Source organism: Oncorhynchus tshawytscha, linkage group LG01 (genome assembly GCF_018296145.1).
Source record: "Oncorhynchus tshawytscha isolate Ot180627B linkage group LG01, Otsh_v2.0, whole genome shotgun sequence".
Classification (NCBI taxonomy): domain Eukaryota; kingdom Metazoa; phylum Chordata; class Actinopteri; order Salmoniformes; family Salmonidae; genus Oncorhynchus; species Oncorhynchus tshawytscha.
In genome coordinates, this window is record NC_056429.1 from 92,698,587 (window position 1) to 92,726,461 (window position 27,875).

General features: G+C 43.5%; 1 protein-coding gene across 1 annotated transcript in view; it reads right to left on the reverse strand.

Moving 5' to 3' along the window:
- The window catches only part of LOC112238315 (integrin alpha-9-like), a 166,294-nt gene that overhangs the window by 66,484 nt on the left and 71,935 nt on the right, over positions 1-27,875 (reverse strand). Inside the window, exon 16 of the mRNA XM_042327389.1 lies at positions 950-1,102. Within this exon, the coding sequence (XP_042183323.1) occupies positions 950-1,102 (153 nt within the window). The remainder of the gene's footprint in view (positions 1-949; positions 1,103-27,875) is intronic.

Consider the following 27,875-nt stretch of genomic DNA (forward strand, 5'->3'; position numbering starts at 1 on the left):
TATGCATAGTCCCTTTAACTCTACCTACATGTACATATTACTTCAATTACATCATCTAACTGGTGCCGCCACACACTGACTCTGTACCGGTCCCCGCTGTATACAGCCTCGCTTGTTATTTTACTGTTGCTGTTTAATTCTGTTACTATTATTTTCTATTTTTTTTTACTTAACACTTAAAAAAAAAAAAACTTCTTATAGCATTGTTGGTTAAGGGCTTGTAAGTAAGCATTTCACTGTAAGGTAACACCTGTTGTATTCGGCGCATGTGACAAATAAAATTTGATTTCAACCTAGAAATAGGCAAGAACAGCTGTAGCCTGTTACCTCATTCAACCTAGATAATAGGCAACAACAGCTGTAGCCTGTTACCTCATTCAACCTAGATAATAGGCAACAGCTGAGCCTGTTACCTCATTCAACCTAGATAATAGGCAACAACAGCTGTAGCCTGTTACCTCATTCAACCTAGATAATAGGCAACAACAGCTGTAGCCTGTTACCTCATTCAACCTAGATAATAGGCAACAGCTGAGCCTGTTACCTCATTCAACCTAGATAATAGGCAACAACAGCTGTAGCCTGTTACCTCATTCAACCTAGATAATAGGCAACAACAGCTGTAGCCTGTTACCTCATTCAACCTAGATAATAGGCAACAACAGCTGTAGCCTGTTACCTCATTCAACCTAGATATTAGGCAACAACAGCTGTAGCCTGTTACCTCATTCAACCTAGATAATAGGCAACAACAGCTGTAGCCTGTTACCTCATTCAACCTAGATATTAGGCAACAACAGCTGTAGCCTGTTACCTCATTCAACCTAGATAATAGGCAACAACAGCTGTAGCCTGTTACCTCATTCAACCTAGATAATAGGCAACAACAGCTGTAGCCTGTTACCTCATTCAACCTAGATATTAGGCAACAACAGCTGTAGCCTGTTACCTCATTCTTTGCTGCCATCTGGTCTCCTTTCCTCCAGCGCAGTACAGGTGTAAGAGCAGGCAGGTCTTTGTCCAGGTGACCGTTCACCACATGCTTCCCCAGGGTGTAGGCCACCTCAAAGGTGATGGCTGTGAATACGTCTTTCACGTCCTTCTGTAGAGACACAAAGAGAAACCAAATGGCAGTTCAAGCACAATGTAATTTCGGAACCCAGAACCAAATCTTGAATTGCTGAGATTGTTATGAGAAAGAGCCAGTGTTTAAGACCACCTAAAGCGAGACCGATTCAATACCAAGTATACACCTCACTATATAACAAAATATATGTGTACAATACCATTCTTTTTTGGTTACTACAGGATTCTATGTGTTATTTAATAGTTTTGATGTCTTCACTATTATTATACAATGTAGAAAATAGTAAAAATAATGAAAAACCCTGGAATGATCAGGTGTGTCCAAACTTTTGACTGGCACTGAATATATCTGAAGAATGAAATAAAACAAAGCTGTTTGACATAGAAACACCAGATTCATCTGTAAAAAAAAAAATGTTATTAAATATGAATAACATTCCACCCATGAGGCCAAAGAGGGCAATTTTGTTCCCTGACTGCAGGAAAGGGTTGTTTTAAATGATCATTATCTGGTGAGTGGAACTGTGTTTTTGTGATAATAATGCATTCTTTTTTTGTTTTTGCTCAATCTGATTGGGTGGGCAGGACCTGGCTCCCCAGTGGGTGGGCCTGTGTCCACCAGGCAAACTCATCCCTACACCCCAAACGCAAACAGCACATGACTGAATTGCACATCACAAATAGCCTACTAACCAAGACTTCAAACTAAGTTTTTTCAATACCTGGTTTGCACACCCATTGTTGCCTAGTTAGCATTTACTGGTAGATATCATAAATTGAAACATCTTTCCTACCTAACGGCTACCGATGTCATTCTGTGAGCTGATCCATGACAAAACCAGTTGAGAGATGTTCCTCTTCCTGCCTGCAGACGATATTCTGCCGAAATTAGGCTGTGTGTGCTGCGCGCATATTCATATATTGCACATGTTTTGCGATTGTGTAGTCCACTTTGTCCATAATTTCACTATTGTACTACATAAATGGTATATCTCTACTACACTACTTTGCATCAGTGGGGATTAAGAAGTGACAGTTGCTGTCCTTTGAGCAGCACAAACCTGTCACACACTAAAGTCCCGGTCCAAATGGTTCACCACTGCGCACAGATTTCTACAATAGACATAAATACTGTTAAGATATTAATGTTTTGAGAAAAGAGTATATATTTGGCCTGGCTAAGCAGTTTTATGTGCTCGTTGAATGAAAGCTGATAATTATTTTAGTTTATTAGTTTTTTACTCCGCTGTTCTCGGGAAGAAATTACAAGTCCTTCCTGTCCGAGTCAAGACCGAATACAAATGTATCCGACACAAGACCGAGACACTCAAAATGCTGAGTACTACAACCCTGGAAAGAACCCTATTATGTTGACATCAGATTAAGTCCTCTCTAGGTGCTATCAATCTGAACTAGACTGGTAATAAAACGCCCTTCAGAAGTGGATATGGGCTTCAGAAGACCATGCCAACCTCATCTTTATTTTCTCCACTCATTGTCCTTTCAGCTCAATGCAGCTCGGTTTGGATTGGCTCAGTAGGGTGAAGAGGGTAAATGTAATACATGTACTAAACAACTGGCATTGCATTGGCATGTACTGTACTCTATCCTTTCCACTGTGAGACCATACGACCGGAGAGAACCATAGAGAAAGTGTTTCTTTTGGCACGGGACTTGGAAACAACGAAAAGCAAAAAAAACACAAGCTCTGAATATGATCAAACCCCACGTCCTCATTACAGAATACTGTTGGAAAAAGGACATGGGAAAATCACATCTTTATGTCTTTCTCTCTTTTCGTTTATTCTTTCCTGTCCATTAAACTTCACTCACTCAACCTTTAAAGAGCTAGAGACTCTGAAGGTCAGGGGTTTGGCTCCATGTTACTGTCTGGTACCACTGACCGACCGGAGTGTCTCTCTTTGCCCATACTAGTGTCTGCCAGCTTGGAACCAAACCCCTCATGAGGGCTTCACGGTCTTTCGAACCAAACCCCTCATGAGGGCTTCATGGTCTTTTCTTCTCCGGTGGTCTCTTTCTCTCCCTCTCTCTTTCCCAGTGGTTGTGCTCTCTCTCCCTCTATTTTTTAATTGTTTCGTTTTCCACCATCCATCAATCCACCCATCTCCTTCCTCTTTCAGGCCATATAGGAGACCTGAAGTTCTGTCTGGTTGGATTAACACATCAGCCCACACACACTTAAACACTCACACATTTAAACACTCACACACTGACATCCTCTGTGAAGGGGCAGCTGTCTGCTACCTAGCAAAGTGAGAGAGTTATGGCAGGAAAGAGGAAAAGTGTGGATGTGGGCAGGACATGAATCATCAGAAACAGGCCCGGTTACAGGGCTGATTCCCCCATTGGGAGGGAGAAAATACAGCAGGCCGCCCCTATGATCATCAAGACCCAAATTAGAAACTTGACAAAAAGTTTTATTGAATTATCCTCTTAGTACTATAAATCAAATCAAATTTTATTTGTCACATACACATGGTTAGCAGATGTTAATGCGAGTGTAGCGAAATGCTTGTGCTTCTAGTTCCGACAATGCAGTAATAACCAACAAGTAATCTAACTAACAATTCCAAAACTACTGTCTTATACACAGTGTAAGGGGATAAAGAATATGTACATAAGGATATATGAATGAGTGATGGTACAGAGCAGCATAGGCAAGATACAGTAGATGATATCGAGTACAGTATATACATATGAGATGAGTATGTAAACAAAGTGGCATAGTTAAAGTGGCTAGTGATACATGTATTACATAAGGATGCAGTCGATGATATAGAGTACAGTATATACGTATGCATATGAGATGAATAATGTAGGGTAAGTAACATTATATAAGGTAGCATTGTTTAAAGTGGCTAGTGATATATTTACATCATTTCCTATCAATTCCCATTATTAAAGTGGCTGGAGTTGAGTCAGTGTCATTGTCAGTGTGTTGGCAGCAGCCACTCAATGTTAGTGGTGGCTGTTTAACAGTCTGATGGCCTTGAGATAGAAGCTGTTTTTCAGTCTCTCGGTCCCAGCTTTGATGCACCTGTACTGACCTCGCCTTCTGGATGATAGCGGGGTGAACAGGCAGTGGCTCGGGTGGTTGATGTCCTTGATGATCTTTATGGCCTTCCTGTAACATCGGGTGGTGTAGGTGTCCTGGAGGGCAGGTAGTTTGCCCCCGGTGATGCGTTGTGCAGACCTCATTACCCTCTGGAGAGCCTTACGGTTGAGGGCGGAGCAGTTGCCGTACCAGGCGGTGATACAGCCCGACAGGATGCTCTCGATTGTGCATCTGTAGAAGTTTGTGAGTGCTTTTGGTGACAAGCCAAATTTCTTCAGCTTCCTGAGGTTGAAGAGGCGCTGCTGCGCCTTCTTCACGATGCGGTCTGTGTGAGTGGACCAATTCAGTTTGTCTGTGATGTGTATGCCGAGGAACTTAAAACTTGCTACCCTCTCCACTACTGTTCCATCGATGTGGATAGGGGGGTGTTCCCTCTGCTGTTTCCTGAAGTCCACAATCATCTCCTTAGTTTTGTTGACGTTGAGTGTGAGGTTATTTTCCTGACACCACACTCCGAGGGCCCTCACCTCCTCCCTGTAGGCCGTCTCGTCGTTGTTAGTAATCAAGCCTACCACTGTTGTGTCGTCCGCAAACTTGATGATTGAGTTGGAGGCGTGCGTGGCCACGCAGTCGTGGGTGAACAGGGAGTACAGGAGAGGGCTCAGAACGCACCCTTGTGGGACCCCAGTGTTGAGGATCAGCGGGGAGGAGATGTTGTTGCCTACCCTCACCACCTGGGGGCGGCCCGTCAGGAAGTCCAGTACCCAGTTGCACAGGGCGGGGTCGAGACCCAGGGTCTCGAGCTTGATGACGAGCTTGGAGGGTACTATGGTGTTGAATGCCGAGCTGTAGTCGATGAACAGCATTCTCACATAGGTATTCCTCTTGTCCAGATGGGTTAGGGCAGTGTGCAGTGTGGTTGAGATTGCATCGTCTGTGGACCTATTTGGGCGGTAAGCAAATTGGAGTGGGTCTAGGGTGTCGGGTAGGGTGGAGGTGATATGGTCCTTGACTAGTCTCTCAAAGCACTTCATGATGACGGATGTGAGTGCTACGGGCGGTAGTCGTTTAGCTCAGTTACCTTAGCTTTCTTGGGAACAGGAACAATGGTGGCCCTCTTGAAGCATGTGGGAACAGCAGACTGGTATAGGGATTGATTGAATATGTCCGTAAACACACCGGCCAGCTGGTCTGCGCATGCTCTGAGGGCGCGGCTGGGGATGCCGTCTGGGCCTGCAGCCTTGCGAGGGTTAACACGTTTAAATGTTTTACTCACCTCGGCTGCAGTGAAGGAGAGACCGCATGTTTTCGTTGCAGGCCGTGTCAGTGGCACTGTATTGTCCTCAAAGCGGGCAAAAAGTTATTTAGTCTGCCTGGGAGCAAGACATCCTGGTCCGTGACTGGGCTGGATTTCTTCCTGTAGTCCGTGATTGACTGTAGACCCTGCCACATGCCTCTTGTGTCTGAGCCGTTGAATTGAGATTCTACTTTGTCTCTGTACTGACGCTTAGCTTGTTTGATAGCCTTGCGGAGGGAATAGCTGCACTGTTTGTATTCGGTCATGTTACCAGACACCTTGCCCTGATTAAAAGCAGTGGTTCGCGCTTTCAGTTCCACACGAATGCTGCCATCAATCCACGGTTTCTGGTTAGGGAATGTTTTAATCGTTGCTATGGGAATGACATCTATAGCTTACTTTGTCAAGTTTTTGGTAACGCACAGGTAAAAATACCAATATATGGAATCTTCTGCTTTACTGTTGGTCATTGAATAAGTTATGAAGTCATTGTACTATATTATTGAAGTAGTTTTTTTGTGAAATGTCACATTAAGCACAACACAAATATAACTGAATATAATTTGATGGGTTTGGTTCCCAACCTTCCCATTTACATAACAGTGACAAGGCTCAGTAACATGGACGGACTATAGAAATATAATCTCATGTTAGCTGTGTTCAGCATGCCCAATGAGTGCACTGTCCAGGGGCTTTTCCTGCTCTAGTCATTCTATTTCCATGGTATGAGCACTGCTGACTGTTGGCCATTGACCTACCATCCATCATTAAACTGTCTCAGAGACAGAGGCTTTTATATTGTGGGAGATGGAGACAGAGGCTGTGATATCGTGGGAGATGGAGACAGAGGCTGTGATATCGTGGGAGATGGAGACAGAGGCTGTGATATCGTGGGAGATGGAGACAGAGGCTGTGATATTGTGGGAGATCGAGACAGAGGCTGTGATATTGTGGGAGATGGAGACAGAGGCTGTGATATTGTGCACCCTATTCCTTATAGTGCACTACTTTTTTACCAGAGCCCTATTGAACCCTATTGAGCCCTAGCCAACAGTAGTGCACTATAAAGGGAATAAGGTGACATTTGGGACACAGGCACTGCCCAGTCCCAGGGAAGGAACAGAACAATGCGTGGCTGGACTCTGAGAATGAGTGAAACTTTCATTATATCGTGCTTCTACACCTGCATTGCTTGCTGTTTGTGGTTTTAGGCTGGGTTTCTGTACAGCACTTTGAGATATCAGCTGATGTACAAAGGGCTATATAAATACATTTGATTTGATTTGATCCCCCTTTATGTTAGGAAACAGTGGAGGTCATTGGTAAGCCCTGCTTGGCCCAAGTTTTTATTAGGCAGTTATTAATGTTCCCTATACCACCTGCCTCCCAAGCCCCAGTCTCACCCCCAGCCCTAGTTCTAGGCTCCTACCTCACCCCGACCACCCCAGCCTCCTACCACCACACTTCATCCCAGGCTCCTCCTCCTAGGGTAGTCCACTTCTTCAGCCCCAGCCCACCCCCACATCTCTCCCAAGCTCCTACCCCAGCTCCTGCCCACCACCACACCCCTCCCAGGCTCCTACCGCAGCCCCAGCCCACCCCACACACCCCTCCCAGGCTCCTAACGCAGTCCCAGCCCACCCCATACACCCCTCCCAGGCTCCTACCGCAGCCCCAGCCCACCCCACACACCCCTCCCAGGCTCCTACCCCATCACAGCGCTGCTGTTAACTACTGTATTTATAGAACACAGGAGTTCCTGAGCTCCAACTGAGACAGAGGCTGACTGGGTGTTAATGGCCTGGTGCTTTTAATTATCTGAATGGAATGGACCCACACAACAACTGGTCCTTACTTACAGTTACCTGGCACGCACGCATGCATGCACGAGCAAACGCAACACCTGCACAACACACACACATGAGTAACAAACACCGGTCACAGCGTCACACTCACAAATGAGAGACAACATGGCAGCAGATGACTCTCTACAGTCAAAGGCTGTCATTCTATGAACCAACGCTCGCCTCAGGGATGCTTTGTTTCATTCTAATGTACCTTTTCAAATAGGATGGAACACAAGCACGCCTAAGATGGGGTGGGAGAGGATGACTGCCGTTTCATGGACTCTTAATCAACCATGCCATTTGGATTGTTTTTTCACATTTTTTGTAACTTATTTTGTACATAATGTTGCTGCTACTGTCTCCTATGACTGAATAGAGCTTCTGGAAATAAGAACAGCGATTATTCACCTTGAACTAGACAAATAATTTCTCTTTAATGAGTCGGACGAGAGAGATGTACTCCAGACACCCGAACAGGCTCTCATCCCCGTCATTCAATGGAGAAAGAGACGGAAACGATATTGTGTAAAAAGAGATTGGGGTGCCTTGGATCTGCCGACGAGTGGCTAATCTGCCCTTGGCATCCGTACAACTGGCCAACATACAATCACTGGAAAATAAATTGGACAAGCTAAAAGCACGTATATCCTATCAACGGGACATAAACTGTAATGTCTTATGTTTCACAGAGTAGTGGCTGAACGACGACATGAATAACATACAGCTGGTAGGTTATACATTGCATCAGCAGGATAGAACAGCAGCCTCTGGGAAGACATGGGGCGGCGGTCTATGTATATTTGTAAACAATAGCTGGTGCACGATATCTAAGGAAGCCTCAAGGTTTTGCCCGCCTGAGGTAGAGTATCTCATGATAAGCTGTAGACCAGACTATCTACCTAGAGAGTTTTCATCTGTATTTTTCGTAGCTGTCCACAGACCGATGCTGGCACTAAGACCTCACTCAGTGAGCTGTATACCTCCATAAGCAAACAGGAAAACACTAATTCTAATCCGTTTTCCCTCATTTCTACCAGCATGTTAAATGTGCAACCAGAGGAGAAAAAAAACTCTCGACCAACTTTACTCCAAACACAGAGACGCAAACAAAGCTGTCCCTCGCCCTCCATTTGGCAAGTATGACCATAATTCTATCCTCCTGATTCCTGCTTATCAGCAAAAATGAAAGTAGGAGGCACCAGTGACTCGGTCAATAAACAAGTGGTCCGATGAAGCAGATGCTAAGCTACAGTGCTGTTTAACTAGCACAGACTGGAATATGTTCCGGTATTCATCTGATGCCATTGAGGAGGACACCACATCAGTCACTGGCTTCATCAATAAGTGCATCGATGACGTCGTCCCTACAGTAACTGTACGTACATACCCCAACCAGAAGCCATGGATTACAGGCAACATCCACACTGAGCTAAAGGGTGGAGCTGCCGCTTTCAAGGAGCAGACTATAACCCGGAAGCTTATAAGAAATACCGCTATGCCCTCCGACAAACCATCAAACAGGCAAAGCGTCAATACAGGACGAAGATAGGATCATACTGCTCCGACGCTCGTTAGATGTGGCAGGGCTTGCAAACTATTACAGAATACAAAGGGAAGCACAGCCACGAGCTGCCCAGTGACACAAGCCTACCAGATGAGCTAAATTACTTCTATGCTCACTTCGAGGCAAGTAACAATGAAACATGCATGAGAGCACCAGCTGTTCCCGGACAAATGTGTGATCACCTTCTCCGCAGCCGATGTGAGTAAGACCTTTAAACAGGTCAACATTCACAAGGCCGCAGGGCCAGACGGATTACCAGGACGTGTACTCTAAGCATGCGCTGACCAACTGGCAAGTGTCTAAACTGACATTTTCAACCTCGCCCTGTCTGAGTCTGTAATACCTACATGTTTCAAGCAGACCACTGTAGTCCCTGTGCCCAAGAACACTAAGGTAACTTTCCTAAAAAAAAACTACTGACCAGGAGTACTCACATCTGTAGGTATAAAGTGCTTTGAAAGGCTGGTCATGGCTCACATCAACACCATTATCCCAGAAACCATAGACCCAATCTAATTTGCATACTGCCCCAACAGATCCACAGGTGACACAATCTCTATTGCACTCCACACTGCCCATTCACACCTGGACAAAACCTATGTGAGAATCATATTCATTGACTACAACTCAGTGTTCCACACCATTGTGCCCTCAAAGCTCATCACTAAGCTAAGGACCTTGGAACTAAGCACCTCCCTCTGCAACTCGATCTTGGACTTCCTGACAGGCTACCCCCAGGTGAGAAGTGTAGGTAACAACATATCCGCCACGCTGATCCTTAACACGGGGCCCCTCAGAGGTGCGTGCTCAGTCCCCTCCTGTACTCCCTTTTCACTCATGAATGCACGGCCAGGCACGACTCCAACACCATCATTAAGTTTGCCGATGACACAACAGTGGTGGGCCTGATCACCGACAACAATGAGACAGCCTATAGGGAGATCAGAGACCTGGCCGTGTGGTGCCAGGACAACAACCTCCCCCTCAACTTGATCACGACTAAGGAGATGATTGTGGACTACAGGAAAAGGAGGACCGAGCACGCCCCCATTCTCATCGACAGGGCTGTAGTGGAGCAGGTTGAGAAGTTCAAGTTCCTTGGTGTCCACATCACCAATAAACTAACATGGGCCAAGCACACCGACACAGTCGTGAAGAGGGCACAACAAAACCTATTCCACCTCAGGAGACTGAAAAGGCAACTGCTCGGCCTCCGACCACAAGGCACTACAGAGGGTGGTGCATATGGCCCAGTACATCACTGGGGCCAAGGGAGAGTGACAGCCCGAGAGAGAGAGTGTGAGAGAGCGGGAGAGAGAGAGAACGTGAGAGAGAGAGCGATATTGAGAGAGAACTGGGAGAGAGAGAGGGAGAGAGAGCGATATTGAGCGTGAGAGAGAGAGGGAGAGAGAGAGAGCGATATTGAGCGTGAGAGAGAAGGAGCAGCGGTTAGAGAGACCACCGGAAAATAAGGGATAATAGTGTGGCAGTGGTGGAGGATGAGGAGGAGATGTTACTCTTCTCGTAATGGCTCTACTTCTAACCTACAAGTGAAGCAGGTTTTTATCATGACATCTCAATACTTTTACATTCATTGTTACCATTCAACATCAGCCACAGAACATTTCTTTGTTGGAATGTGAGTATTTTTATCTTGAGCTCCAGCCTTGGCATAGATCCTCAGTCTACACTTCTACTTCAGTAGACTGAGGAGAGGATAGTCTACTCTGGTGTTGGGAGAAGAAACGCACTCCAGGTTTACGCACCAACTTGAACCCCATAATAAATCAAGGACAGGTTCTCATTCCTGATGCATGGCTCTTGTTTTCACCAAACACATCACACCGACTGATGGACAGAGGATTTTACACTGGATAGATGCCATACCAAAAACACACACACACACGCGCGTTGAAATGTTATGCCAATCCATTTTATGTTAGAATCAGATACAATGAGCCTCTGAAAAATGTATCTGTCTACTAAAAGACCAGTACGGTATATCCAGCGCTGATCTTTATAGCCGTTAGGATTTAATGTACCACATGACATTTATAACTGTTAGGATTTAATGTACCACGTGCCATTTATCTTTATAGCCGTTAGGATTTAATGTACCACATGATATTTATCTTTATAGCTGTTAGGATTTAATGTACCTACATGACATTTATCTTTATAACTGTTAGGATTTAATGTACCACATGACATTTATCTTTATAGCCGTTAGTATTTAATGTACCACATGACATGTATCTTTATAGCTGTTGGGTTTTAATGATACACTATTGCCTACAAATGTCACAAACACATTTGAACTCTTGATCTATGAGTATGGAGTATGTTCGCTTTCATGTCATCATTATCATCTAAAAGATAACCTGTCATGTACAGTAACATGTACAGTAATATTAGCCATGATGTACGTAGAGTAATTAGCCATTACTGTCATGTAGGTACATTAAAACATAACAGCTATAAAGATAAAAGTCAAACAATACTCCCAGATGGGAACAACTGCTCCAATCAACCCCGGGGTGTATTTATCAAGCGTTTTAGAGTAGGAGTGCTGATCTTGGATCAGGTCCCTGCTGTCCATGTAAACATATTCATTGTTATCTAAAAAGGTAAATACATGTTTAGATGCAGGTCCTGAAGTTCACATGCTTACATACATCACCTTTATGCTTATGGGCATAAGAGAATAGGATCGGGAATGGTTTAATTGCTTTCTGAAACAATGGCCGTGTGTGTGTTACAGTAAACCTTAATGAGCTCGGTCACATCATGTAGAAGGTATTTAGGACCCGAGACAGTTAAAACCCAGCTGGGATTCATAAAGGCACACACACATACACACACACACACACACACACACACAGGTTTTCTGCTTCAAACACACTAAAACCATCACTACTACTTCTACATTCTGTCAACAAATGAAGAGCTTGTGGATTTCCATGCCAATGTAGATGTCTAACTACAAGGTTGTAATGGGAGTGAAAACATTCAACAAACAATGAACTTTCAGAACAAACCAACTATAAAGAAATGCCTGAACACAGCTGTACATCTTCACCCATACACACACAAACACACCACACACACCGCACAGTCACACCACACAGTCACATCACGCACACACACCACACATGTTTTAAGTCACTACATAAAACGTCTGATTGCACTTTGGGAAGTGAAGTCAGACTGTTTCCTCTAATGTACCTATGGTGCTGGAAGGGACGGCTGCAGTTTTACAGGCTTGTAACCAACTGGGCTATTTTGTGTGTTTTTTCACATTGTTTGTAACGTATTTGTACATAATGTTGCTGCTACTGTCTCTTATGACTGAAAAGAGCTTCTGGATATCAGAACAGTGACTACTCACCTCCAACTGGACAAAGAGGTTTTCTTTAAAGAGTCCGACCAGGCCCAAATCCCTATCATTCGCGAGATCGGGGTGCCCTGTGAGAATTAATTGGCGAGTGGGTAACCATACCATCCATTCTATTAGCCAACATGCCTTCACTGGAGAAAAAACTGGATGATCTCCGTTCATGATTAACCTACAAACTGGACATTAAAAACTGTAATATCTTGTTTTCCGCTGAACGACGATACGGATAATATACAGTTGGCTGGGTTTTCCGTGCATCGGCAGAACAGAACAGCTACATCTGGTAAGACGAGTGGTGGGGTTGTGTGTCCATTTGTCAATAACAGCTGGTCAGTCTAATATTACTCGCCTGATGTAGAGTGCCTCATGATAAGCTGTAGACCACACTATCTACCAAGAGAGTTCTCATCTATATTTTTATAGCCATCTATTTACCATGACAAACCGATGCTGGCACTAAGACCGCACTCAAAGAGCTGTATAAGGCCATAAGCAAACAATAACATTCTCATACAGAAGTGGCACTCCTAGTGGCCGGGGACTTTAATGCAGGCAAACTTAAATCGGTTTTACCTAATTTATACCAGCATGTCACATGTGCAACCACAGGAAAAACAACTCTAGACCAACTTTACTCCACACACAGAGACAGATACAAAGCTCTCCCTCCATTTGGCAAATCTGACCATAATTCTATGCTCCTGATTCCTGCTTACAAGCAAAAACTAAAGCAGGAAGTACCAGTAACTCACTCAATACGGGAGTGGTCAGAAGATGAGGATGCTACACTACAGGACTGTTTAACTAGCACAGACTGAAATATGTTCCAGGATTCATCCAATGGAATTGAAAGGGTATACCACCTCAGTCACTGGCTTCATCAATAAGTCACATTTTGTTTGTCACATGCCGAATACAACAGGTGTAGACCTTACAGTGAAATGCTTCCAAGACATGCCCTTAACCAACAATGCTTTAAGAAGTTTAGAAAAAAAGTGATAAGTAGAAAATAGAAAATAAAAGTAACAAATAATTAAACAGCAGCAGTAAAATAACAAGCGAGGCTATATACAGGGGGTACTGGTACGTAGTCAATTTGCGGGGGCACCGGTTAGTTGAGGTAATTGAGGTAATATGTACATGTAGGTAGAGTTAAAGTGACTATGCATAGATTATAAACAGAGAGCAGCAGCAGCGCAAATGAGGGTCTGGGTAGAACCTCGATTAGGGGTAGAAGCTATTAAGAAGCCTTTTGGACCTAGACTTGGCACTCTGGCACCGCTTGCCGTGCGGTAGCAGAGAGAACAGTCTATGACTAGGGTGGCTGGAGTCTTTGACAATTATTAGGGCCTTCCTCTGACACCGCCTGGTATAGAGGTCCTGGATGGCAGAGAGCTTGGCCCAAGTGATGTACCGTCGATGAGAATGGGGGTGTGCTCGGTCCTCCTTTTCCTGTAGTCCACAATCATCTCCTTTGTCTTGATCATGTTGAGGGAGAGGTTGTCTTGGGACCACATGGCCAGGTCTCTGATCTCCCTATAGGCGGTCTCATCATTGTCGGTGATCAGGCCCACCACTGTTGTGTCATTGGCAAACTTGATGATGGTGTTGGAGTCGTGCCTGGCCATGCAGTCATGAGTGAAAAGGGAGTATAGGAGGGGACTGAGCATGCACCCCTGAGCACACACCTCCCTGTGTTAAAAATCAACATGGCGGGTGTCTTGTTCCCTACCCTTACCACCTGGGGGGCAGCCCGTCAGGAAGTCCAGGATCCAGTTGCAGAGGGAGGTGTTTAGTCCCAGGGTCCTAAGCTTAGTGATGAGCTTTGAGGGCACTATGGTGTTGAACGCTGAGCTGAAGTCCATTAACAGCATTCTCACATAGGTGTTCCTTCTGTCCAGGTGGGAAAGGGCAGTATGGAGTGCGATTGAGATTCCATCATCTGTGGTTCTGTTGGAGCGGTATGCAAATTGGAGTGGGTCTAAGTCTTCTGGGATAATGGTGTTGATGTGAGCAAATACCAGCCTTTCAAAGCACTTCATGGCTACAGATGTAGTCATTTAGGCAGGTTACCTTCTGCTTGAAACATGTAGGTATTACAGACTCAGTCAGGAAGAGGTTGAAAATGTCAGTTTAGACACTTGCCAGTTGGTCAGTGTATGCTCGCAGTACACGTCCTGGTAATCCCTCTGGCCCCGCGGCCTTGTGAATGTTGACCTGTTTAAAGGTCTTGCTCACATCGGCTACAGAGAGCGTGATCACACAGTCGTAACAGCTTAACTTAAAGGAAGACTCCCTGCTATCTGTTTCTCTCCATCACTGACCATAGCTGTAGCGGTCTGAGGCTGGAACTAGGAAGGACACCCTACGCCTCTGCAATTATTTTCTGAGTATACTGCTCAGTATGCGAAGTTAATACATGTATATAACCCAGTTACTAGGGTTTAGGTCAAACTTGTCCAGGAGGTGTTGGTGTTTATGTTGACCAACGCATTTTAACATTATAAAGCATCATACATGTAGGCTTTAAAAAATAAGTGTAACCGAATTCTATATCAAATGGTAGCTATTGACGTTCTTTGTTGCAGTTTTGAATGTACAACTAGAGAGTTTGAAGACTTCCTGAAGGTTGAAGACTTCCTGTCTTTGAGAGATCAACTTCCTGTGTCATCTTGACAATGACTATTCAAAACTTAAAAAGGGAAGCTTTTGATTTTCACTTCTCTGCATCTGATTGGACAAATACATTAGTTTTACAGACCAAAGCTCTTTGTGAAAAACCAAAATATGATTTCAAATTACAGCATATACTGTAACAAATGTGTAATTATCTCCTGCACGTTTTCTAAACCTGGTTGGGTGGCTGCAGATCACCACATTATCCATACATATGGCAAACAAAGAACTGCTGATACCATATCAAAGGGAGTACCAGATAGCAGTGGATAGGGAAAAGCAGATATGTTGGGTATTGTTTTAACATGTATCCAGCCTGGCTTAGCCCTGTCTGACTGAGCTCTTGCCCATTCTGGTGACTGACTGAAGAGCGCTCCAGATGCTTCCTGTAGCCTGCAGTTGATTTGGTCAAAAGCCTGTTAAGGACACTTTTACTGGGACATTCATTGTTATTCTTGAATCCATTATTTTGGAGCATTTGAACAACAGTCACTTAGCACTGTGTTTTGTTCGCAGATAGATATAAATCTTTCAAAATTGCTGTATAATGGGGCCAGCGCACTGGCTGTAGTGCATTCCAGACCTGAGTTATTTGTGGGTTTGCTTTAGCTTGCCTAGAGTGCCAGGTGGGAATATTTTGCAATTTTGGGACATTTCTTCCATTCCATTGAAACAGGCAGGGACAATCAAACACAATTAAATATTTAAAATCTCTTAAAATACTATTTGAACCCAGGTCTGCCGTGCCGTACATTAAATAAATCTCTGATGTGTGCATGTTTTAGGCCAGACTCCATCTACATACAGGAAACACAGTATGGTGATAGCAGGAGTATGCGCTTCTGGCAACAACCAGGGTGAGTTGCCAGGATCAGAGCCAGGGTGAGAAGCCATGGTGAGGAGCCAAGGTGAGGAGCCAGGGTAAGTAGTCAAGGTAGATAAGAAGTAGAGCTGGGGTCTGAGCCAGGGTGAGTAGTCAGGGTAGATAAGAAGTAGAGCTGGGGTCTGAACCAGGGTGAGTAGTCAGGGTAGATAAGAAGTAGAGCTGGGGTCTGAACCAGGGTAAGTAGCCAGGGTAGATAAGAAGTAGAGCTGGGGTCTGAACCAGGGTGAGTAGTCAGGGTAGATAAGAAGTAGAGCTGTGGTCTGAACCAGGGTAGATAAGAAGTAGAGCTGTGGTCTGAACCAGGGTAGATAAGAAGTAGAGCTGGGGTCGGAGCCAGGGTGATAGCTAGGGGAGATAAGAAGTAGAGCAGGGTGTGGAGACAGAGTTTTAACACAGGGAGGTGTGTGCTCAGGGGTGCATGCTCAGTCCCCTCCTATACTTAACATCTGCTAACCATGTGTATGTGACAAATACAATTTGATTTGATTTGAGTAGATAAAAGTAGAGCTGGGGTGTGGAGCCAAGGTAAGTAGCCAGGGTAGATAAGTAGAGCCAAGGTCAGAGCCAGGGTGATAGCCAGGGTAGATAAGAAGTAGAGCCAGGGTCGGAGCCAGGGAAGATAAGCAGAGCCAAGCTCAGAGCCAGGATGATAGCCAGGGTAGATAAGTAGAGCCAAGGTCAGAGCCAGGGTGATAGCCAGGGTAGATAAGAAGTAGAGCCAGGGTCGGAGCCAGGGTTCTATATCTACAGCCATTGATGGATAAAACTTCATCATCTGCTTTTATGTGTGTGTGTGTGTGTGTGTGTGTGTGTGTGTGTGTGTGTGTGTGTGCTGCGTGGTGTGTGTGTGCTGTGTGGTGTGTGTGCTGCGTGGTGTGCTGCGTGGTGTGTGTGTGTGTGTGTGTGTGTGTGTGTGTGTGTGTGTGTGTGTGTGTGCTGCGTGGTGTGTGTGTGTGCTGCGTGGTGTGTGTGTGTGCTGCGTGGTGTGTGTGTGCTGCGTGGTGTCTGTGTGTGCTGCGTGGTGTGTGTTTGCTGCGTGGTGTGTGTGTGTGCTGCGTGGTGTGTGTGTGTGTGCATGTGTGCTCTATGGTGGCATCAAGTGGCAGCTAACTAGCCAGTACAAGAGCCATCCAGGAAACCTTCTATCTTTAGTGTTCTATTGTCCCAAAAGACTACAAACCCAACTATGTAAAATAATTAGTTTGTGCATACAATTTCTATGTTCTAGATTAGAACACAACACAGTTCTGTACATGATCCCTGTTCAGTTTAAGATTTCATCTACTTCCCCAGATCAGATTTAAAAAATGTATGTCTCTGCATGCAGCTTGAAGGAAGTTACTAACTAGAGATAGCGCAATTGCTAACTAGTGTAGGCGCAACAACTGAAAGTGTATGGTACATGCTAGCATGCTAGAAGATATACTATATATAGAGAACTATGTGGACACCCCTTCAAATGAGTGGATTCAGCAATTTCAGCCATACCCGTTGCTGACAGGTGTATCAATTCCAGCACACAGCCATGCAATCTCCATAAAAACATTGGTAGTAGAATGGCCTTACTGAAAAGCTTCGTGACTTTCAAAGTGGCACTGTCATAGGATACCACCTTTCCAACAAGTCAGTCAAATTTCTGCCCTGCTAGAGCTGCCCCGGTCAACTGTACATGTTGTTATTGTGAAGTGGAAACGTCTTGGAGCAACAACGGCTCAGTCGTGAAGTGGTAGACTACACAAACTCGGAACGGGACCACTGAGTGCTGAAGCGTGTAAAAATTGTCTGTCCTCAGTTGCAACACTCACTACCGTGTTCCAAAGTGTCTCTGGAAGCAACGTCAGCACAAGAACTGTTCGTCGGGAGCTTCATGAAATGGGTTTCCATGGTCGAGCAGCCGCACACAAGCCTAAGATCACCATGCGCAATGCCAAGCATCGGCTGGAGTGTTGTAAAGCTCGCCGCCATTGGAAACGTGTTCTCTGGAGTGATGAATCACGCTTCAACATCTGGCAGTCAGATGATGAATCTGGGTTTGGCGGACGCCAGGATAACGCTACCTGCCCCAATGCATAGTGCCAAAGCTTGGTGGTGGAGGAATAATGGTCAGGGGCTGTTTTTTTCATGGTTCGAGCTAGGCCCCTTAGTTCCAGTGAAGGGAAATTTTAATGCTACAGCATACAACTAAATTCTAGACGATTCTGTGTGCCCAACAGTTTGGGGAAGGCCCTTTCCTGTTTCAGCATGACAATTCCCAGTGCACAAAGTGAAGTCCATACAGAAATAGTTTGCCGAGATCGGTGTGAAAGAGCTTGACTGGCCTGCACAGAGCCCTGACCTCAACCCCATTGAAAACCTTTGGGATGAATTGGAACACCAAGTGTGAACCAGGCCTAATCGCCCAACATCAGTGCCCAAGCTCTTGTGGTTGAATGGAAGCAAGTCCCCACAGCAATGTTCCAAAATCTAGTGGAAAGCCTTCACAGAAGAGTGGAGGCTGTTATAGCAACAAAGGGGGGACCAACTCTGTGTTAATGCCCATGGTTTTGGAATAAGATGTTCGACGAGCAGGCGTCCATATACTTTTGTTCATGTACTGTACCACAGACTTAGGCTTGCGAAACTACCTCTAACTTCATTCCTACTGGACACACAGACATGAAAATGGTATCCACAAGTTACTCTGACTCTGGGGAAGTAGACAAAGGGTCTCATTGCCAAATTCCCAAAGTATCCCTTTAATGTAGTATTTGATGTGTCACCTTACAAAATAAATTAGACTGTGACTGAGATTAGAATGTCCCAGTCAATGCTGTCAAATCCACATGAGAAATCCTTAACATTAGTATGCTAAAATCTAGTGCTGTAATATTGCCTAATCAGCTCAATACTTGCAGACAGTGCATTTTTATCAAAGGCTTTATTCCAAGAACAGGATTCATTCCATGTTTCCAGTGTTTTTATTACTGTATCCTATGCTCCTCTGCTCTGACTATGTCCCACAGGGCACCCGGTTTCCTATACAAACCCTGGTCAAACCTAATGCACTATATAGGGAATAGGGTGCCCTATGAGAGACAGCCTCTATGGGTTTTAATAGTTTTCCATCCTATGCTTTATAAATAGTGGTGCTGCCTTGTTTTAACAGAAACCAGCTGGACGCTATTTTCTTCCTCCTGCCCTGTCCATTCACTGTATCAGCTTTCTCTCCGTGTGTGTGTGTGTGTGTGTGTGTGTGCGCGTGTGTGTGTGTGTATTATATTCCCTTTCTTGGCCAGCGGTAAATGAAATCAGTGGAATGGCATCGAGGGAATTGAAAATGTCTTACTGCTGCAGACCTGAATAAGGAGGCCAACAAAGCATGCAGTGTGGTAGTGGTGGTACGGTTTGGATCTGGCTCTGTCTAGGAACATGCCAGTGGTAGGCAGGGGTGTCTCTGGGAGTAGGTCTCTCAGAGTTTTAATATTGCTCAGGTACAGAAGTGGAGGGAGCACTTCATTTGTCCATGGATACAGTATAGTGGAGTCGTGTAATGTGATGCGATGACGTAGCAGCTAAACTAAACTGTGTTCCACTCATTAAGACTTTACATGACGTCCCATTTAGCATTCTGGAATCTACCAGGCTCTTTAGTGAATGTCATGTTTCTCCTCCATGGAAAGCTTTATTAGGCAGACCACACTACTTCTCAAACCGTCTCTGTGATCACAACATGTGGTGGGTTTACAGCATCGGCAATCCATCCTCATATGCATATTTATGCTTCAACAAGCCCATCTCACAGCCCTGTGGTGGTATGAATACAGTATGTGTTGTGAACCTGTGACAAGGGCCACTGCCATTTGCGGTCATTAAAGAGTGGTATAGCTAGCTAGCGTAGTAGGCTATTAGGTCCATTACAGTCTTTATTTGATTTTTTTCACCTTTATTTTACCAGGTAGGCCAGTTGAGAACAAGTTCTCATTTACAACTGTAACCTGGCCAAGATAAAGCAAAGCAGTGCGACAAAGACATTAAGACACAAAGCTCAAGCCCAGCCCCCTAACAGTTGTCTAGAAACTCCTCTTGGTGCCCCACATTCCTGGCCTAATGTTCACTCTCTCTGCCCTATATGTCCCCAGTATATCCCATAATAACTTTGCCTTGGCTGGCCATATTAAATATCTTCTAGCAGATATCTCTATCTGTCCTGGCTCTAGTTTATTTATAAGCCCATCAGTCTATTATGATGGTTGGACCTTGGCACTTCTTCTGGTGGAAACTTGGGCATCTGTCTGTCAACACTAAAATAAAGTGAAGACGCCATAGTGACGCAGAAAGGCGACCTCCAGCCTGACAACTGGTGGAGATGGGGGTAGAAATAGTTTAAGAATGTATACCAATCACGCTGCGCCTTGGTCTCCTCGTTATGACAAATGTGACAATAACAACCAGGTTCAGTATAATATCCAGGTTCAGTATAATATCCAGGTTCAGTATAATATCCAGGTTCAGTATAATATCCAGGTTCAGTATAATATCCAGGTGTAGTATAATATCCAGGTTCAGTATAATATCCAGGTTCAGTATAATATCCAGGTTCAGTATAATATCCAGGTTTAGTATAATATCCAGGTTCAGTATAATATCCAGGTTCAGTATAATATCCAGATGCAAAAAGTAGATGAACACTGATCTAAACCTGCAAGCTATTTCATGATACATTTTCAAGGTTAACTGATATACAGTAAGCTGAGAGACAACCAAAGAGATGATGTGCCAATTGCACGAAAATTAATGTGAGAATGTGACACTTGAAAATTAAGGGTGGAGAAAATTCAGCTCTTGAAATCAGTCACTTACTCACACGCAAACACCACTCCTGCTCCTTTCAACCACCCAAATCATTCACACACACACACACCCACACACACACACACACCTGGTCCTTTCAAACATCCATATCATTCACCATTAGAATATCCCCGTTGTCCGTCTCTAGAATGTGAGGTATGACTAGTGAGAAGTGTGTCATTTATTTTAGCTCAAATAACCAAACAAAGTTCCTCTGAAACTCTGGCAAGCCTTTGCACAGCCGTTCCCCCGCCAGCCAAAACATCATTATGAAACGCATTATATGATTTCACTATCAATGAACTGGTGTTCCATAATGTCTTGTGATTTACTGAGTGAGTGATCATTCCTGGTGTTTTTCTCTGATAGACGTAGGGTTGTGTAATCTTTGTTAGTCCATGTGTTCACTGTGTGTAAGGATTTCAAGTTTAAGTCCATTACATGTTCGATGAAAATGTTGACTAAAGATGAATTGATCAAGTGTTTAATCAAAATCAGATCCATCTGTGTAAACTAATCTGTTTCTCTCTCTGATAAGCAGTTTTTCCACATACAGATCTGCTATCTTCATTTGATCACTGTTGTCGCATATCATTTTCTGTGAAAAATGGATCAACACCTCCAAAAATGTCCATTATAATCCACATATTAATTTATACACCTAACGTATAGAACTATATACACCTAACGTATAGAACTATACACACCTAACGTATAGAACTGTATACACACCTAACGTATAGAACTGTATACACACCTAACGTATAGAACTATACACACCTAACGTATAGAACTATATACACCTAACGTATAGAACTATACACACCTAACGTATAGAACTGTATACACACCTAACGTATAGAACTATACACACCTAACGTATAGAACTGTATACACACCTAACGTATAGAACTGTATACACACCTAACGTATAGAACTATATACACACCTAACGTATAGAACTATACACACCTAACGTATAGAACTATACACACCTAACGTATAGAACTATACACACCTAACGTATAGAACTATACACACCTAACGTATAGAACTGTATACACACCTAACGTATAGAACTATATACACACCTAACGTATAGAACTATATACACCTAACGTATAGAACTATACACACCTAACGTATAGAACTATACACACCTAACGTATAGAACTATACACACCTAACGTATAGAACTATATACACCAAACGTATAGAACTATACACACCTAACGTATAGAACTATACACACACCTAACGTATAGAACTATATACACCTAACGTATAGAACTATACACACCTAACGTATAGAACTATACACACCTAACGTATAGAACTATACACACCTAACGTATAGAACTATACACACCTAACGTATAGAACTATACACACCTTATAGAACTATACACACCTAACGTATAGAACTATATACACCTAACGATAGAACTATACACACCTAACGTATAGAACTATACACACCTAACGTATAGAACTATACACACCTAACGTATAGAACTATATACACCTAACGTATAGAACTATACACACCTAACGTATAGAACTATACACACCTAACGTATAGAACTATACACACCTAATGTAGAGAACTATACACACCTAACGTATAGAACTATACACACCTAACGTATAGAACTATACACACCTAACGTATAGAACTATACACACCTAATGTAGAGAACTGTATACAACTAATGTAGAGAACTGTACAGAAGTAATGTAGAGAACTGTATACAACTAATGTAGAGAACTGTATACAACTAATGTAGAGAACTGTATACAACTAATGTAGAGAACTGTATAGAACTAATGTAGAGAACTGTATAGAACTAATGTAGAGAACTGTATACAACTAATGTAGAGAACTGTACAGAAGTAATGTAGAGAACTGTATAGAAGTAATGTAGAGAACTGTACAGAAGTAATGTAGAGAACTGTATACAACTAATGTAGAGAACTGTATAGAACTAATGTAGAGAACTGTATACAACTAATGTAGAGAACTGTACAGAAGTAATGTAGAGAACTGTATACAACTAATGTAGAGAACTGTATACAACTAATGTAGAGAACTGTATAGAACTAATGTAGAGAACTGTATACAACTAATGTAGAGAACTGTATACAACTAATAGAGAACTGTATACAACTAATGTAGAGAACTGTATACAACTAATGTAGAGAACTGTACAGAAGTAATGTAGAGAACTGTATAGAACTAATGTAGAGAACTGTACAGAAGTAATGTAGAGAACTGTATACAACTAATGTAGAGAACTGTATACAACTAATGTAGAGAACTGTATAGAACTAATGTAGAGAACTGTATACAACTAATGTAGAGAACTGTACAGAAGTAATGTAGAGAACTGTATACAACTAATGTAGAGAACTGTATACAACTAATGTAGAGAACTGTACACAACTAATCTAGAGAACTGTATAGAACTAATGTAGAGAACTGTATACAACTAATGTAGAGAACTGTATACAACTAATGTAGAGAACTGTATAGAACTAATGTAGAGAACTGTATACAACTAATGTAGAGAACTGTATACAACTAATGTAGAGAACTGTATAGAACTAATGTAGAGAACTGTATACAACTAATGTAGAGAACTGTACAGAAGTAATGTAGAGAACTGTATAGAACTAATGTAGAGAACTGTACAGAAGTAATGTAGAGAACTGTATACAACTAATGTAGAGAACTGTATACAACTAATGTAGAGAACTGTATACAACTAATGTAGAGAACTGTATACAACTAATGTAGAGAACTGTATACAACTAATGTAGAGAACTGTATACAACTAATGTAGAGAACTGTATACAACTAATGAAGAGAACTGTATACAACTAATGTAGAGAACTGTATACAACTAATGTAGAGAACTGTATACAACTAATGTAGAGAACTATATACAACTAATGTAGAGAACTGTACAGAAGTAATGTAGAGAACTGTGTGTGAAAAAGGTGTTTAGAAAATCTAATAAATGTAATGCACACCTTTGATTACCTAAAAAAGAAAGATAAACACCAGAGGTTATATTATTATAATATTGGAAGTTATTAAAAATGTCACACCTTTGAATACTAGTTCATTGACTAGAAAGAATGTGTCACGATCGTCTGAATGAATGGACCAAGGCGCAGCATACTTAGAGTTCCACATGTTTCATAAATATGAAACTCACCAAAAACAATACAGAAGAAAACAAAACGTGACGTTCTGGGCTGCTCACAGGCAGCTACACGAAAACAAGATCCCACAAACAACAGGTGGGAAAAGGCTGCCTAAATATGATCCCCAATCAGAGACAACGATAGACAGCTGCCTCTGATTGGGAACCATACCAGGCCAACAAAGAAATAGAAAACATAGATTGTCCACCCTAGTCACACCCTGACTTAACCAAATAGAGAATTAAAAGGATCTCTATGATCAGGGGGTGACAGAATGCTATTACCAACAGGTTATTTTGAAAGTGTCATTTTGGCACCACACTTTGAACCCTATTTAACTCCACAAAGCAGACCAAGTGTTCCTCTGATCTCTGGTTAATCAAACTATTTTACATTGCCAATGCTTTTTAACAAATTCCCTCATAAGGGCAAATTCAATGATATTCTATGCTCTTCTATTCTATTCTACTACACAGATCAATTCTATGGTGACGTGGTTCTGGCCTGATCCCACCTAGTACATTACAGTACACTGAGACAAGAGAGATGCCAGTTAGTTACGTATGTGGCACGTACCAGATCGCTAATCTACAGTACACTACTGCACACCCAGAAACAGAGGCTGAGTCCCAAATGGCACCCTATTCCCTTTATAGTGCATTTACGCCACATAGGACTCTGGTCAAAAGTAGTGCACTATGCCCGACTAGCATCACCACCCTGGATGGTTCCGACCTTGAATATGTGGACATCTATAAGTACCTAGGTGTCTGGCTAGACTGCAAACTCTCCTTCCAGACTCATATCAAACACCTCCAATCAAAAATCAAATCAAGAGTCGGCTTTCTATTCCGCAACAAAGCCTCCTTCACTCACGCCGCCAAGCTTACCCTAGTAAAACTGACTATCCTACCAATCCTCGACTTCGGCGATGTCATCTACAAAATGGCTTCCAACACTCTACTCAGCAAACTGGATGCAGTATATCACAGTGCCATCCGTTTTGTCACTAAAGCACCTTATACCACCCACCACTGCGACTTGTATGCTCTAGTCGGCTGGCCTCGCTACATATTCGTCGCCAGACCCACTGGCTCCAGGTCATCTACAAGTCCATGCTAGGTAAAGCTCCGCCTTATCTCAGTTCACTGGTCGATGGCAACACCCATCCGTAGCACGCGCTCCAGCAGGTGTATCTCACTGATCATCCCTAAAGCCAACACCTCATTTGGCCGCCTTTCGTTCCAGTACTCTGCTGCCTGTGACTGGAACGAATTGCAAAAATCGCTGAAGTTGGAGACTTTTATCTCCCTCACCAACTTCAAACATCAGCTATCTGAGCAGCTAACCGATCGCTGCAGCTGTACATAGTCTATTGGTAAATAGCCCACCCATTTTCACCTACCTCATCCCCATACTGTTTTTATTTATTTACTTTTCTGCTCTTTTGCACACCAATATCTCTACCTGTACATGACCATCTGATCATATATCACTCCAGTGTTAATCTGCAAAATTGTAACTATTCGTCTACCTCCTCATGCCTTTTGCACACATTGTACATTGTATATAGACTCCCCCTTTGTTTTCTACTGTGTTATTGACTTGTTAATTTGTTTATTCCATGTGTAACTCTGTGTTGTCTGCTCACACTGCTATGCTTTATCTTGGCCAGGTCGCAGTTGTAAATGAGAACTTGTTCTCAACTAGCCTACCTGGTTAAATAAAGGTGAAATAAAAAAATAAATAAAAAAATAAAGGAAATAGGGTGCCATTTGGGATGCCAAAAATAGAGATATTGCTGTATAGAAGATGTTGAACACGTTTACATTGGGAATTAACATTACAATACTTCACATTGCTGATCTATTGTGTGTATACCTACAATTGTCACAGTTGAAGCTAACAGTTTATGCCGCTGTCTGGTCACAGTGTTCGATTAGGAGAAACAACCATAAATGTCTAATTATCAATGAATACTGTATATAGACATCTAGGAGTTCCACAAACCCCACTGGACAGACTGGATGTTTAAGGCTCTATAATGGTGTTATGATGTGTTGTTCAAAGTCTCTCACATTATGTAGTGAGGTATACTCAGCCCTGACCTGGGTTCTAACACTATGGGCTGTATGGCAGGGTAGCAGACCTGGGTTCTAACACTATGGGCTGTATGGCAGGGTAGCAGACCTGGGTTCTAACACTATGGGCTATATGGCAGGGTAGCAGACCTGGGTTCTAACACAGTCAAGCACATATAAAGTACTTGAAGTGTTTTCGAATAGTGTTTCAACCCAGCACTTTTTTTGTGGGGGGGGGGGTCAGAGAGAGTGCGAGAAGGATAGAATGGTATTGAGTTCAGTCAGGCTCAGCCTCCCAGGGAGAAATTAGCCTGGGGTCCACTGTAGAGAATGGCATTGAAATGCACAGGCTCTGTGTGGGGTGGGACCTCTGGTCCCCATTAGCAGGAGGTGAGACATACATGGACGCCCTCAGGCCTCAGGACATACTGTAGGTCCACTCTAAGGCTGCCTCTGAATCAGCAGGTTACAATACAGTAACTTACTATTTATGTGACTGTCTACAGTTCCTACTCCGGACAAGAAGCTTGTCTGCACATTAAGATGCATGCAAATTGCAGTAATTAAAACCTACTTTCCGTCAGAGCTCTAGGCTATCTGACGATAGTGACAACGGTCTACTACGGTGACCGAAGGCTTGGAAAGTAAATAACAGAAATTTGCATGGCTCAACCAGTGAGTGTGCAGAGGGTTCAGTTTCCAGTTTAAGACACATATCTTCCTGTACCTTAGCTACTTATCTATGTGGTCTGTGAAGATACTCTACCACCTACTGTTTCTATCCACTTGGAGATGATAGCAGAAAGTAAACAGTGTTGTTTTAACTGTTATGATTGCCTGTATGTCACATTTGCCCTGACCCAGCAAGCTGCAGAATAAAACCACTCAACCAGACAACTGTTGAACTTTCACACGCATGCACACACACCTATAGCCAATATACACTACTCAAAAAAAGTGAAGGGAACACTAAAATAACACATCCTAGATCTGAATGAATGAAATATTCTTGTTAAATACTTTTTTCTTGACATAGTTGAATGTGCTGACAACAAAATCACACAAAAATTATCAATGGAAATCAAATGTATCAACCCATGGAGGTCTGGATTTGGAGTCACCCTCAAACTTAAAGTGGAAAACCACACTACAGGCGTTGGTGGATGGAGCAAGACATGATGTCCCAGATGTGATCAATTGGATTCAGGTCTGGGGAACGGGCCGGCCAGTCCATAGCCTCAATGCCTTCCTCTTGCAGGAACTGCTGACACACTCCAACTGCCACATGAGGATTGTCTTGCATTAGGAGAAAACCAGGGCCAACCGCACCAGCATATGGTCTCACAAGGGGTCTGAGGATCTCATCTCGGTACCTAATGGCAGTCAGGCTACCTCTGGCGAGCTGTGCGGCCCCCCAAAGAAATGCCACCCCACACCATGACTGACCTACCGCCAAACCGGTCATGCTGGAGGATGTTGCAGGCAGCAGAACGTTCTCTACGGCGTCTCCAGACTCTGTCACGTCTGTCTCGTGCTCAGTGTGAACCTGCTTTCATCTGTGAAGAGCACAGGGCTCCAGTGGCGAATTTGCCAATCTTGGTGTTCTCTGGCAAATGCCAAACGTCCTGCATGGTGTTGGGCTGTAGTAAGCACAACCCCCACCTGTGGACGTCGGGCCCTCATTACCACCCTCATGGAGTCTGTTTCTGACCGTTTGAGCAGGCACATGCACATTTGTGGCCTGCTGGAGGTCATTTTGCAGGGCTCTGGCAGTGCTCCTCCTGCTCCTCCTTGCACAAAGGCGGAGGTAGCGGTCCTGCTGCTGGGTTGTTGCCCTCCTACGGCCTCCTCCGCGTCTCCTGATGTACTGGCCTGTCTCCTGGTAGCGCCTCCATGCTCTGGACACTACGCTGACAGACACAGCA